Source organism: Lissotriton vulgaris, chromosome 3_1 (genome assembly GCF_964263255.1).
Source record: "Lissotriton vulgaris chromosome 3_1, aLisVul1.2, whole genome shotgun sequence".
In the NCBI taxonomy this organism is placed as follows: Eukaryota; Metazoa; Chordata; class Amphibia; order Caudata; family Salamandridae; genus Lissotriton; species Lissotriton vulgaris.
The window spans coordinates 870,253,995-870,268,644 of NC_141689.1; the positions used below are offsets into that span (position 1 = coordinate 870,253,995).

Genomic DNA, 14,650 nt, shown 5'->3' on the forward strand with positions numbered 1-14,650 from the left:
GTCTTCTTACAAGGAGGACATCCCACACAAAGTAGTTCCTTTAAGAGCCAGCACCTACCATGGCAATGTGTTGTTTTTGGCCAATATTTTGGATTGACAAGGCATGGGCAGCATACCTAACAATAACATTTTGGCAAACATCATGACACTGGACAAAGCCAAAAGACTGTCGGCCAATCCCAGGCCTACTGGCTCTGCCAATTCTTGTTCTCATATACAGCAGTGCTGCTGGGGAATCTGTGGGTCCAAGGTGAGTTTCTTAACAGGCAGGAATTATGCCCTCCTTCAAGTTGCTTTTAGTTCCAAAACAGTGTGTGTACCATACACAGGAAATGGGGTCCTTCCTCTGGTTCACAGATTAGTCTTTTCAGGACCTAGACCAGGGTTACTGCAGCACCACAGGGACTCAGGAAACTTTCATTTTGATTTTCATTTCTGTAGATTTTGATATATTTCTACAAAACAGCAGAACCGTCACTTAACGATTTGCCAAAAAGGTTCATTAGATATTATGTAGTTGTACAGTAGAAGAATAAAGGTAGGATATATTCCCTGTAGACATCAGGTGTACACCATTAGTGCATGTAAAATGAGAATACAATTGTAGGCAGTCACAACATTTAGATAGGAAGAGCAGGCAGCATAAAATGACGACATAATATCAGCACTAGACTCCAGCAAGAGGAGACACAATATAATATATACATTTAGGTACAGCTTGCACTGACAGGTTAAAAGGTAAATATATCTTCAGTTAAGTGTGTAACTTGCACTCTTACTTTGGTGCAGGATGTGTTTTAGCAAATTCTGAAGCCAAAAATAACAAAACATTACACCCACGCGTAGATGTTGGCATTATATACAAATATATGTTAAGCTATGCCTGTATTTAAGGACATCTCGTCCCATTTTGTACCTCTCCATGCTGTCTTTGTGCTCAGCTGTTGGCCTGGAATTCATGAAGGACAGCAGAAAGAGTCACCCTGAAGAAGCACAATTTTCTGTATTTTCTTGCATATAAAAATAAATACAGACAGTAAATACAATGTCTGTATTTGTAAAAATCAGTAAAAACGGAAAACTGTGAGCCTTAAGAATGTTTAACCCATTTTTGAGTTGGAGTGGATTAGAACAGGTTCAGCAGATGATCTTTTAGCCTGGATCTGGAAACTTGATGGAAGGGAAGAGCATCATTTGGTAGACCAGTCTATAACGTTCCCCCCCAGAGATGAGGCAGTAGAGAGTGCATGCCTTTTGGAACCAGGTGTTTTTAAAACAAATGCAATTTTGCTTCTTAGGCTCTCATTACGTGTTCCCTGGATTTAAGTGTGGTGGGTATCCCTGCTCCGGTATCCTGGGACTGTGAGTTATTTCCATGAACTGGGAACTAACACCCCCAGATCCGGGAATAGCTGCTCCAAATTCACATGTTTTTCCACCTTCATGTGGAACACCAAGGTCAAATCCACATCCATTTCCCATCTTCTCTGAGCAGGTGGGACATTATTATGGGAGGCTTTGTTGAGGCCTGTGGTGTGGGTGGCAGTGTGCAGGGGAGTTACAGCTCGGGGGTACATTAGAACTTCACTCTGTTGTGCAGGGTGGGTGGGCCCGGATGCAGCGGCGACCACAGCCCCTGAAGCACTGCCCACCGGTGCAGGTGTGCTGTCTCTAGTTTTGGAATTACCAGCCCAGAGTATGCGGGCCTGGTAATGCCCAGAGACCCTGTTGGAATGGTAGTATACTGCTTAGGGAACACTGGCCCAGGCCCTTTAAAATGTGGGCCTTAGAGTTTCAAATGTAAGCCATATTACAGAGGTAAGGAAGGGAGTGATTCTTCCTAACTTCCTATTTTTGGTGATGAAGCAGGCAGCAGAGTGAAGACTGGCTTTGAGAAGGGTTAAGCTGGACGCAAGCAGTCCCGGTAGTAAGGATTACCCGTACTCAGTGCAGAGCATTACCAGCACCTAGTTACATATTTGCAATCTTTTGGGAAATTAAGTTCTAATGTTGCAGAGTACCTTCATCAGAAATCTGTCGCCTTTAGTGATTTCCTTAATCTGAAGACAAACTTCGGACCAGTCCTCAAGACTGCGCAGGTTAAAAGGCAGGTGTCAGTACTGACTTTATGCGTATTAAGCAAAAAAGGAGGAGCTGACACTAGCTTTGTAATCTCTGTACTGCAGCTCCATCTTCTGCTGCAATGTCCTGGAAATGTATTTCTTATTTTTTAATGTATTTTGTAAAGCGCTCGTAACCACCCACTTGTGACTCCGAGCTTGAAGGTTTATGGATACATATAAAGATTAGAATATTGCAGGATAGAACTTTTCACAATCTAGTGATGGAGATCCATAGCCCATCTGTTAAATGTGAGGCATTGACAAAGATGACAAAACCTTAGAGAAGAATATATTGTGCAAGCCAAGGATGAAGGCGGCCTAGGCATTCCACCAGCCACGACTTTGAGGAACAACCGAGGAAGAAAGATTGGAGTACCCAAATGCCAAGAAGAATAGGTGAGCTTTTAGGATTGTCAGAATTTGACAAAGTATTTTTTCTGGCTCAGATGTACCGTCTGGAAATTCAACTGTGACCATGAAACGTTTGTCCACCAAATCTCTTGTATCTTATTTGTGAGGTCATCAAGAGATATCAATTACACACCTGCGAATACTGGTCAGGAGGTAGGGAGTGAACAGTGTTGTGTGGTAGTTCGGCAATGCTTAATCTCCTATGCAAGGAGTTTTGACAGTTGATCTTCCTTTTACTAATAACCAATAGGATTGAATTCTGGAGTGGTGTGACGTGGCTATTTCCTTTCAAACTGAACAAAAAGCAGAATGCATTTTGAACTTTTTGGAGTTTTGCAAGTGATACTTTAGAGAGGCTTGTGCATGAAATATTGCAGAAATTCTGGCGGGACATCGTCTTTCAAGCAGAAGGCCTGGGATCGTTTCCCAGCCAATGCACTAACTTGTGGAAGAAATCTGTACTCAAGCTGATCTTGACGTCTGAAAATCTTTACTAATAAACAAGAAAAAAAATGGTAAATCACCGAGTCAGCTGACAAGGGGCTACTCTGCCCCCCCCCCCCTCTGTGTGCATAATAGATAAAACACACACGTACAGAAAATACTTTTAAATGGTTTCACAAACAGGGCTCCAATTGAGATCATGTTATAAAATCAAAACAGAAGATAATGTAGGTGCAGAAACGAATTTGTATTTCGGCCATCAGAGCCAAGCGGGCAGTCATTTATAAAGATTGACAGGAACCGCCTTCACCCAAGTTCCTGTCAATGCATTTTGTTGTTTGGTGCAGGGCTCTGTCAACATGATGAAGCCTTGCACCACACAGTTTTCTTTTCTTATTTTCAAAACAAATATCCAGAAACTGTATGTTCTTTCTGGGAATAAAGACCCCGGGGTGATAATGCGCTATATAAGTCGACATAAATAAATAAAAAATAAATAAATAAATAAAAAGATAATGCCCCCCAACCCTCATGCCTTGCAAGTCATAACCCAAGAAGAGGGGGGCATTATTTCTTTTTTACTGTCCCTCATTGCCAGGGTTTGCCTGGCGGTGGCGGACAGCAAAAAATGACTATATGTCTACCAATCGTAATTGGGTGAATGGACATATAGCCAATTCTCATACAACGCCTACTCCATCGGGCTGCTGGAGAAGTAAGGTCGTGGCGGAGACCGAGTCTCCATTGTGGGCAAACTTAAGGTCTACCCACATCTGAATCGTGCAGGTAATGTATTGCTGGATTGGGAACTCGGATGCCTTTTAACTTAAGATGGAAGTGTGTATCGTTCTCATTCATATAATAGATCATTTTGTAGGAATCTATATTGTTAGAATGTAGTGCCATGTAAATGCTGAATAGCATTTTTGACAAGACAGAGCCCTGAGTACTTGAGGCACCACTAATGTTGGCTAGTCTGGATTGACATGTACCCAGTTTGACTTGATGACTCAGACCATTTCAACGTAGTCAATCTAATGAAGGACAAAGTGGACAATATTTGATGATCACCTCATGGTAAATTGTGTCAAAGACGCCTGAAAAAGTCAATAGAATCAAGGCTCAGAGGTGGTGCTAGTTGATGGAGCTGGGTAGTTCTTCCTTGATGATTAGGAGAGTGGTCTCCATACCCTTATGTGATATGAAACCTGATTGAAAGTCAGTTATGAGGCCATTTGCCTCCAGGAGGGAGGGCAGTCAGTGGATGGGAACTGTTTGAAGCAACTTTGCAATACAAAGTAGGGTGGAGATGGGCCTTTACTTGGGTACACAGGAGGCTTTCACCCCACGCACCCTCTTTGATAATACCCAGAACGCACATCTAAGACTCATTTTATGCACCTTGTCATTTAGTGGTCAGGTCTTCTCAGGACCCTGTAATGTTGACTCGTATTTATCTTGTCATTAAAACTGTGAATCCTATTTTGTTTCTCATGCTCTAGCTATGGCATAGCGGGCTCCACCAATGTGACAGGAGACCAGGTGAAGAAGCTGGATGTCCTCTCCAATGACCTGGTCATCAACACGCTGAAGGCGTCCTTCAGTACCTGCGTCCTTGTGTCAGAAGAAGATACAAACGCTCTAGTCGTCGAAGTGGAAAAAAGGGTAAGTCACCAAGAGCCTGACTCCATCTCATTAGCTCTCATTGTTTAGGACTTTGTGTCAAACATATAACATTATAGAGGTATCCCACCAAATTCATATTTGTTTACTTATTTGTTCTTTACAAAAGCACCAGATATGCTCATTGCACATACAAATATGACTAGTAATCAAGGGGGATATTTCAAATGATGTATTGCAATGCAGAGAGGGTCATCCAATTATATGTCAAATCATAGGCCATTGTTCAGTTCTGTAATGCGTAGACCAGTTGCACCTAAATATGTAATGGGGATAATATGTAATGCAAGAAACAAGAGCTATCTCTTTAGAAGAATGGGTGGACTGGAGATGAGTGAGGATCAGGGAATAGGGGAAGAAGGAGGAGTGAGAATGGAAACAAGGATGTAAGGAAGGAAACAGAAGGTTAAGAGTGCATATAAATGAGCATTGCCATACCAATAGGTCTGGATTTGAGGTGGTAATGTATGCACTGTTAGCACACTTAGAGTACAGCACACGGAAGGGAGTCAGGAGGAGCGGGCTGACTGGGTTATAGTTGGAAAATAGTGCAGTTCAATGCAAGCACTTGAGCAGAGGGGAAAGGATATACTCAAACAGCCAATAACAATAGTTTAGAGCTGGGTATTCCACCTGGCTGAACTGAGATGTGATTGCTAAAGCCAATGACTCAAAGCTGTTGGTGGAAGGATACCCTAGGTGAAAGGGGTGGACCCAAAGCCAGCTCTGTGTATATTGTTAGCAGTAGGTCTGTTTGACAGCTGCACTGCTGAAGCCTAGATCTAAAAAGCAGAAAGATGTTGAAAAGAGATATATAAGGGGTTTGGGTGTGGACAAGTGCTAACAAGCTGAATATATCAAGGCATAATTAAGATATTGGTGGGAAATGCGACTTCTGCAGGTCCTTTGTCCTCCGTCAGTGGCAGAAAGACGGGGGTGCAGAGATACTTGGGGATCACCATTCCTCCCTTAGTGTGAGGATGGTGTAAGCCTTTAGACACCCGTTTTGACTCCCCCTTCTGAGGCTAGAGAGGGTCAAGGAGCTGAAGTGTGCACTGTGAGATTATGAATTGCTTTGCTGACATAAAAGTGATGACAGTGCATAATTTATAAAAGAATAAGTGCCAGTACCCAAAGTTTTTCAAAGAAACCCGTCACCAGCTGCCGAATGCCGAAGTTTCCAAATATCCCTTCTGTCTAGTCTTGATTACACTTTATACTTTCTCATCCACCACCATCCACTCCCTGGGACTTCATATCACTCTTGCAACTTCTATTTAATTCCTGTTTCTCCATTTGTCACTGGTATTTGACCTTATTCATCCACCGTTTTTACCCCTTTTCGGCCTTTCTTTGTCTTGATAATGACAAATAAGTCCAAGCCCCCACAAAAGAGTACAAGTAGGCCCCACCTGCAACCACTGGCTTAAATTAAGCACTGTGTGATGAGTTGCTATCCAGGGGACATGGAGATGCAATTTTGGGATGTTTTCATACTGACATTGGCTGCGTCTGACATCTCACTCCAATTCTAGGACATTCATTACCCCTTCCGATCTCATTGGTAATGTTTGGGAAGGAGTCTGCAGTTCTGTCATTCATCTTTTGCCTTTTCCTTCAGTGCTAGGGGACTATGATGTATGGCAAGATAGGGGTTCTTTAGGCTGCAGTGTTCAGTAGGGTGGTTCCAGCTTGTGTCATGTTGGCTCAAGCGTAGAAAGTACATAATTCACTGTTATGCGCATGCGTAGTAGCAACTGTGCGGGCACGGTAACCGAAAATTGTATTCAAACCACGCATAATTCAAGGAGACCATCCTAGCTGTGCTCTATTCGCCCACATCTCAGACCTAACCTAGACCCAAGTGCAAAGACCTCACCGTGCACCACTCAAGTTGAGAAACTACGAAAAATCACTATAGATGACCCTGTTATCCAATGTAGTTGAATGGCATGTGTTCAGTAAGAGTGGGCTACAGAACTGGCAAAGAGTACACTTCTGTGAATCACTTCTATACAACAACTGGAATACTCCCAGCTAACAACAGTGACGCTTAAGCTAGATGTTCAGCCAATCCAACACATGCTGCAACACAGCTAAAATGATCGTAATAATAACGGACAATATTTTCTCTTAAGAGTGCTTTTCCTTCAGTTAGCATCCAAGTGCCCTTTACTAATTCGATTTTCTATTTACATTTATTCAGCTAGCCACACAAGCTTTTTATTATTTTCCTTTTCATCTTCTCCTTCGCGGTCCCACAAAAAGAGGCAGCAAGGGGTGTGGCCCCATTGACGTCCTTTGAAGTGAAAGAATGGGCAATGGCGGGCAGTGTGGCTCAAGTGGAAGGAAAGCTGCGTATGTATCTACTCCATTGCTTCACTTGCCTTCTGGGTGATTACAGAAGTGCCAACCGCCTCAGAGGGATGTCAGGAAGTTGCCTCAGATGCACACGAAGCTGTAGAAATCCCGGCCACTGCGCAGGAGCCATGAGGAAATAAGTAATCAACCAACAGATCTTTTCTTGAGCATTCTGTGACTTTTGATATTTCACAATCATTTTACCAGGAAGTAACTCATTTGGCTTTGCTCTTACCTTTGTAGTCGGCCCGACTCGAAGGCTATTTCAATGGCAAGGCTTTTGCTGTGCGAACTTGTGTCTTGCAGTTGCAGAAACCCAATTTACAAAGGGCAAACGTGACATTGCCAGTCGCAAATGTCTGTGAGACTTGCAATGTCAACATTTCAGCTCCATGGAGTTGCAATGGAATGGGGAAGGCACAGGGGCAGCTGAGCCACCCTTTGGCGAACGCCCCTGTAGTCCTCAAGCACTCACACCTCTCTGCCTGCTGAAGGCCGTCGGTAACCGCTGGCTCAGTGGAAGCTTTCCGCTGGGCGCTGCTTCACCCTGCAAGTGGCGGCTGTGCGAGCGGGTCTCACCACGGGGCTGCTGGAAATGCTCTCTGACGCTCCTTTGCATTGTTCATTAGTCGGTCTGGGTTGCAGTCTCAATAATGGCGGCATCTTGGGGAGGCAGAAACGAAAGTTTGCTGTCCCTTGTAGAACCCAAACTCTGCATTTACAGCCATTCGGAAGGATTCTCAGTGGAAACCCTCCTTTATTCATAGTAATCAGATAGACTGCGAATCCCTGCATGTGGCCTTTTACAATGTCTGCCGGGACTGGAGCAAAGAGTTGACATATGGAGACACTGTGCAGACACAGCACAGCACTGCAGCATGGCCAGTAGTACACCAGGACCAATGCCCTTGCTTAGAACAATAGCATCATGTTCTCAGTGAAAGCAACACTACTTTTGAGAGGGTCGAATAAGGTCATTTCATGTAGAGCAATTCTCATTATATATCCCCTCCTAATATATTGTATGTACTCCTAGGTGTCCGTAGTTTCCAAATGTCTAACATGGGCTATGTCTGTACGTAACCAGTAGTGCACACATGCAGGACAACAATAGGCCCTGGCACCAAATTAAAAGTGGCCCCATCAGTGAAGCAAATAGCAAACAAAAAGGGGGTAATATTAGGGAAATCAACAGGAATAACCCTGCCCACCTCGAAATAAAACCGCCCGCAATGGCTAAAACCCGGCCCACACACCGATCTGGTAGACCCACTGGGCACTGCCTGGTTGCCCTATAAGCCAGCCCGACACTGCACACATGTGAAGCACTCTCTGGTTGTTCTGGGGTGTAACTCTTCAAAAAGTTCCCCTACACAGCCCAAGGCCTTTGTACATCTGCGAAAGGAAAGACTTTCAGGGACACCTCTGTCTCTTTAGTGGTGGGGCAGATGAGAGGAACTTTGCCTTAAGCCACTAACTGACTCTTCCCAGAAAGTGACTCCATTTGTTCAGAGAAACTACACCCAGCTATCTGCAAGGAATGAAACATGAGTCAGATTTTTGGGTGGATATAACTATAAAGCTTACCGGTTGTCTTGTCAGGCAGCAGTCTTCTACCAACATGTCACACCCCTCAGATGGCTACTCCCAGTGGGACCCCCCCCTTAAAAACCTATCAGAGGAAGGGAGTGGGCAGGGGCGTAGCTTCAGGGGGGAAGTTTGGGGTGTTAAACCCCGACATAAATGTATTATCTAGTAAGTAGTTGGGTACAGGTGGTTTCAGTCAGATGTGGTAAGGCGTCTGTCAGATTTCCCCTGAGATTTTTACATACACACAGACATACACACACACCCCTCTCTCTCTCTCGTCTCTGTTTTGAAGATCTTAAAAAATATTGCTTATTTTGCAAAATGTTGTTTTAAATACCCCTAACAATCCGCACTCCTCTCCCTCTCCCCTGTCTGTTAAGCCCCCCTAATGCCCTGCTTCTCATATAATACCTTTTAATATGATATGTCAGCACGATTGTTGGGAAAAGTGAAGCTCACCCCCGCACCCCCCCCACCCCCCCCTCTCCCTCAATCTCACTGACTAATCTGCGCCTATGGGAGTGGGAGCAGCAGTCAGAACTAATGCCGATGTTCTGCTCATCGCGAGCATGGGGAGCGCAGTCGTGATACAGCATCATCAGCCGCAACCCAAATCATCCACAGAAGAGAGGCCATGGAATGCTCGCGGAGACTCTGATTGACAGCCACGGCCACCTTCCCTCCTTAGAGACCAGTCAAAGTTCAAGAATGTGCACTTTATTCGAAAATAACCCAAAGCACTTCTGTAGTCCTCAAGCTGACCTTGATGCTCTGACCAGCCGGTGCCATCAAATGGGAGTCAGCATTTACCAGCAAGATTCAGCTGAGCGCCTCAGCAAATCAAGGCCACAAGATACCGGGAAAGGTGCACAAAACTATGCATGGAATAATGAACAACAAGAATTATCAAGCTCCCAAGCTCTCTTATTGCAACATCTCTATTAGATATTAGAGTGATCCAAGCAGAGCGGCTCGTTAAATGCCTCTAGTGTGTCCCCTCTCTGTGTGTGGTGGTTTATTCAAGTGCTGGCTCCTTCTATTGAAGTTCAGCTGAAAGGTGAAGGCCCAGCTTCACTTTCTTGCTGGTCCAAGTCTAGCTGCACAAATGTGGCCTTGCACCTAGAAGTGGCTACTGCTACTGCTGTGCTTGCACCCGGAAAGGACAGACGTCTGGTGGCAGGACACCTCTATAAAATCTTATTTCATTGAATACATTTATTTAATAATACGCATTTGAGAAACCTTTGGGTCTAATGAACTGTCTCGTACCTTTCGACTATCCAGGCACCTATGTGTGGTTATCTGTGAAGGTCTTCGCCATGGCCAAAACTCGATTTACTACACTTATGGAACAGGGTCAACCCAGGTCTAAGCAAACATTTTGGATTTGTCGAACATGGAAATGTCTGCAAGTCAAACCTGCCAAAATTGAACATGAGAAGTATGCACAGTAACTTTTTATACATGTGAAATTTAGTTGAAAAAACATAATTTTTGCCTGGGAATCCCCATTTTTCCTAAGGAAACTCTGAATAGGAGGTCTTACCTGACCCCTTAAATGCTTCACCCTGCAGTGTTCCTTTTTACTAGGTAGGGTGAATCGCTGAGCCACCTTGAGAGACTTGTAATTGGGGCTTTAGAGTAAGTTTATTTAGATCATGGGACCTATCTTATGGAAGGAGCCTTCAAGGGAGGGAGTAAGTGGGTCCTGGAGATGGAGGGCACTGAATGGGGCATGCAGGGCACTATGGAAACTGCTGCACTGAAGGGCACCTGGGAGCAGGTGGCAAGCATTGAGCATTTGCAGTGCAGAAGTGGGTGCACATGTATATGAACATGTAAAGCAGAGTGGACATCAACAGGTGGGACATCAACGGGTGGGAAGGTTATCAAAAGGCACAGACACCATAACAATGAGAGGCGTGGCCTCCAATCAGGAAGCACGCTGATGGGCCTAGAGATGGCACGAGGCCTGAGAAAACAAGTCGTGACACTAAAACACGTCTGACGCTGTTCCAGATGAACCTGAATTACTGGGACTGAATGTGGGGCCGATGGAGATCATGACTGGGCGATCTCGACAAACGAGATAATCAGGGTTATTTGCTAATGTTTTGGAGTGGCGCTCAGGTGGTGCAGAGTGACGCATTGAAGTACCACATACAAACACTCACAAAACCATTAGCAAATCCAGGCCTAAATGTGTAGTTGCAGAAGTAAATCGGGACATGAGGAAACGCATTAACTCACTGCACATGTTGAGCTGCGTGGCGGGCTGCCACTCAAAAATAAAAGACAATCTGCAGTTATAGGGTGAGCTGAGGAAACCGAGGTGGAGTCTGTTTTCACTTGTAATGGAAGCTGCAGCCAAACAAATGATATTGTCTTTGAGCTCGGGCAGAACAGCACACACCTTAAAATGCGAATTGAAGGAGTTCATTCCTCATGACCCAGTGCCAGTGTGCCACTGGAATTATGCGGCAAGGGAGGACCAAATTATATGGAAGGCTTTACTAAATTATGTGGCAAGAAAAGGCAAATTATGCTGCACAATGCAGCCCATTTTGTGATAGTATTAACTCGTTACGTTGTCATTATTACATGTTAACACTATCTGGGCATAGCTTTCACCTCATTAGTACCATTCACAACAATAAGCAACACAAAGGTGGGTGAAGAATCAACCTTTTTAAAGGCCCTTTCACTGAAAGGCAATAAATGATTTTTTTTGTGTTAAAGTCTGCAGATTATGCAGCAGATGAAGGATTATGCGGCAAATTAATAAACATGCAGAAAATGCCACTGTCACCAAATCGCATAACTCCAGTGTCCCTTCTTAAAATCGAAGACGATGCAGCACTCCATGCATTTCTCATTAAGAGATAGGTTTTACTTCGAAGGGAGAGGGCTCTGAGCCCCGTCATATAATGATCTGGCAGTGAAGGAGAAGGATCACCAGAGAACAATACCGATAAATTCTGAGGCGAAAGACCCATGTGTTTATCACATGCTTATGCCCCGCGATCTCTCTATTCCACCACAATTCTATTATTGTAACACAATGGATACCACACACCTCCTTTATCCCAGGTGGTCTCTCTTTTTCTTAGCTTTTGCATATATGTGGACATTTGGAAGTGGGAAAGAAGGAGGTTTTCCTAAAATAAATCAGGAAAATAAATTTGATCCATTGACATGCATTAAAATGGGGCTAATTTGAGGTAGGAGAAAGCTATAACAAATCAATTTTTGGCTTCAGAAATTTGGAATCTCTCTCTTAAATTGAGTATGTTGTCGTGCATGTTTTTTCACCTAGGTCACCATAGGTCAAGGTGTTGTGCCATTCCATGAAAGTGGAGCAGGAAAACAACAAATAAATATGGCTGCTTGCCTGTCTGGGCTGCTTTCAACGCTCTTTGCCCTGTAGCCTACTGTCTCTCTGTTCATCTGCGATTTTTCTCTGAGCTCCGCATGGCCATTCTGGTTCCACATCAAGTGAATCTGGGTCTGGTGGTTTAGTGGATGAATGCGTCCCGTGCAGGGGCTTGCGTTTGACCTTATGGTCACAGGTTCAAAACACAGCAGGCCCATTCAGCCTTTCATCCATCTGAGGTTGATCAAAGGAGTACCATTGAGTTGGGTAACAATAAACATCTGTTATTCAATGCCAACATAACCCCTGTGAACGTGCGCTTTATAAGTACACATGTTATGTAAGCAAATAAGGGATTACAGGAGTGAACTGATGATAAGAGATTTAGGGCCTGATCTTGTGAATTGCTCTGCCTGGTCATTACTGCACTCCGTGCCTATTTTAGGTTGCGATTGCAGCTACAGCACTCCTTTTTGGGAACCAGCACTTTTTTTCCTCAAAAGACTTTAATCCTGGGCTAGAGAGAAAACAAAAAGAGGGAGAATGAAGGAGGAAAAGAAAGATTGGAAAACAGTGACAAAGGGAGAATGCAGGACTGGTATGATAAAGATAACAGGACAAGAAGTATCCTGTGGTGGATGAAAGAGGCATAAGGTGTCATCAAGACTATGCAGCCTTAGTATTCGGCATGCCTGATTTTAGGTAGTGATGGTCAGGGGCTTCTGGGAAATTCTTGGGCATCAGCACTTCTTATTTTATAAATTAAGCACTGATTGCCCTAGTACCAGACAATTGTGTAGTGATATGTCCAATGACAATAAAAAAAATACATTTTCAGCAAGGGACAAGTAGAAACAGGCAGTGGCAAAGCCAATAGGTTTTGCCTCTGAGCCAAGAGCTATTAGATTTGTCAATGTTTAATCATGTTGTACCACACATGGCTGCTGTGCAGCATATGTGAAAGGAAAAAAGTTCTAAGGCAAAGTCAGCACTGGCAGCATCATATCCCTTTTTTTGTATTACAGTGGGATTCGGCAATACAGACAATAGAAGGTGCGGTGGTAAAAATAAAGGCATAATAGAACTAGTGGTGTCTGCGTCTTTGCACTTTTTTGTTGTTGTGTTCTGTGTGTGAAGGAGGCAAGCAACAACACAGAAGAGGGAGGGAGAGTGGGGGCAAGTAGCAACACAGATGAGGAACAGAGGGTAGTTCAGGAGCAAGCAGCAGCATGGATTATGGAGGGCAAGCAGCAACTTGGATCAGAGTGGGTGGGAGCAAGCATGGAGGGAGAGCGGGGACAAGCGGCAACAAAGATGAGGGAGGGTGGATAGGGGCAAGCAACAACATGGATGATGGAGTTCAAGCATCAACACAGACTTGGGTGGAAGGGGCAAGCAGCAACACGGATCATGGAATGAGGGATGGGGGAAGGAGGAAGGGCAAGTCGGGCCAGCAACAGATCCAGGCAGGGAAGGAGAAGGGGTATGTGGAGGCAAGCAACATGGACCAGGCATGGTGGAAGGAACACGGTGGAGGTAGGCCAGACTGGCCATAGTGGCACCAGGCGTTTCCCCGGAAGGGTGGGGGCTGTTTTTCACCATTGGGGGCCGTTTTTGTTACTGGGGGGCGTTTTGCAGCAGTGCTGCAAAATCGGCCCCTTGTTACAAAAGCACAGCATCAGTGTTCCCACTCCCCCCCTCAACCCCTTCACCCTGGACGTAATTGCCAGGGCTGGTTTGGGGTCCCAGTCCGGCCCTGGAGGGAGGAGAAGAGCACAAGGGAGCCGGGTGAAACAGGGATTCTGGTAAAGAGATGTCTAAACACAAAGAATAAAATAGTGCATACAAAATTAGCAGTGGAGCGACACAAGTAATGCGTTCATGCTCCAGTGGAGGGACAAGCACATAAAGAGAAGGAAGGCCTATGGAGCTGACCAATAAGAAGCAAGCAAATGACAGCAACAAAAAACGCCAACCAATGGTAAGGAATGGATGGCCTCTAAGCCTACTGTTAGATAACAACAGGCCTCAAAGAGGTCGCTCATGCTCTGTGTAGGCAAGACTTGAAAACATAGTTTGTGCTGTGCTATTGGACTTGTGCAAATGTCAGTTCAAGACTGGCGAAGAATTGGCCCTCCACCAAACAAAATAGAACTGAACTGCCTATGCTTTGGCTACACTTTAATCAAGGCTCAGTGCAGCTCAGAAATAATTATAGTCTGCTAATGTAACCATTTTCGTGTTTTTTAGATAGACTTAGAGTGATGGATCTGCTCTCCTAATCACAAATGTATACTATTTAGGTTTAGATATACCACCAAAAACATGTAAGTTATGTATTTAGGAAGTCTGCCATGTTTCTTGAGGATCATTAGTGCTGCACATGGGGTTCTTGGCCCATTATCTGCTCCCCTGTCTTCTTCATCCCAGTTCTTATTGAATGTGTTAATGTTCCCAAAGCTGGTGTTTCATGCTCGCTTTTATCTCCATACCCAAACACATGTAGAGGTTACTCATTTGCACTCAAAGGACACAATTACACTGTCCCAGCATGGGCTTCCTGTTTATATACTGTTGCCAAGATACCAGTTGACGCAGTTGCTCAATATCCCAAAAGATTGTCACTCCAAAAGCCCATTTGCTCAGCAGTGCGTGCGTCCAGAGA

At 44.5% G+C, this 14,650-nt stretch overlaps 1 protein-coding gene across 1 annotated transcript in view; it reads left to right on the forward strand.

Annotated features, from left to right (window-relative positions):
• Positions 1-14,650, forward strand: part of FBP1 (fructose-bisphosphatase 1) — a 40,447-nt gene that overhangs the window by 4,977 nt on the left and 20,820 nt on the right. The window contains exon 2 of the mRNA XM_086961189.1: positions 4,481-4,643. Within this exon, the coding sequence (XP_086817315.1) occupies positions 4,481-4,643 (163 nt within the window). The remainder of the gene's footprint in view (positions 1-4,480; positions 4,644-14,650) is intronic.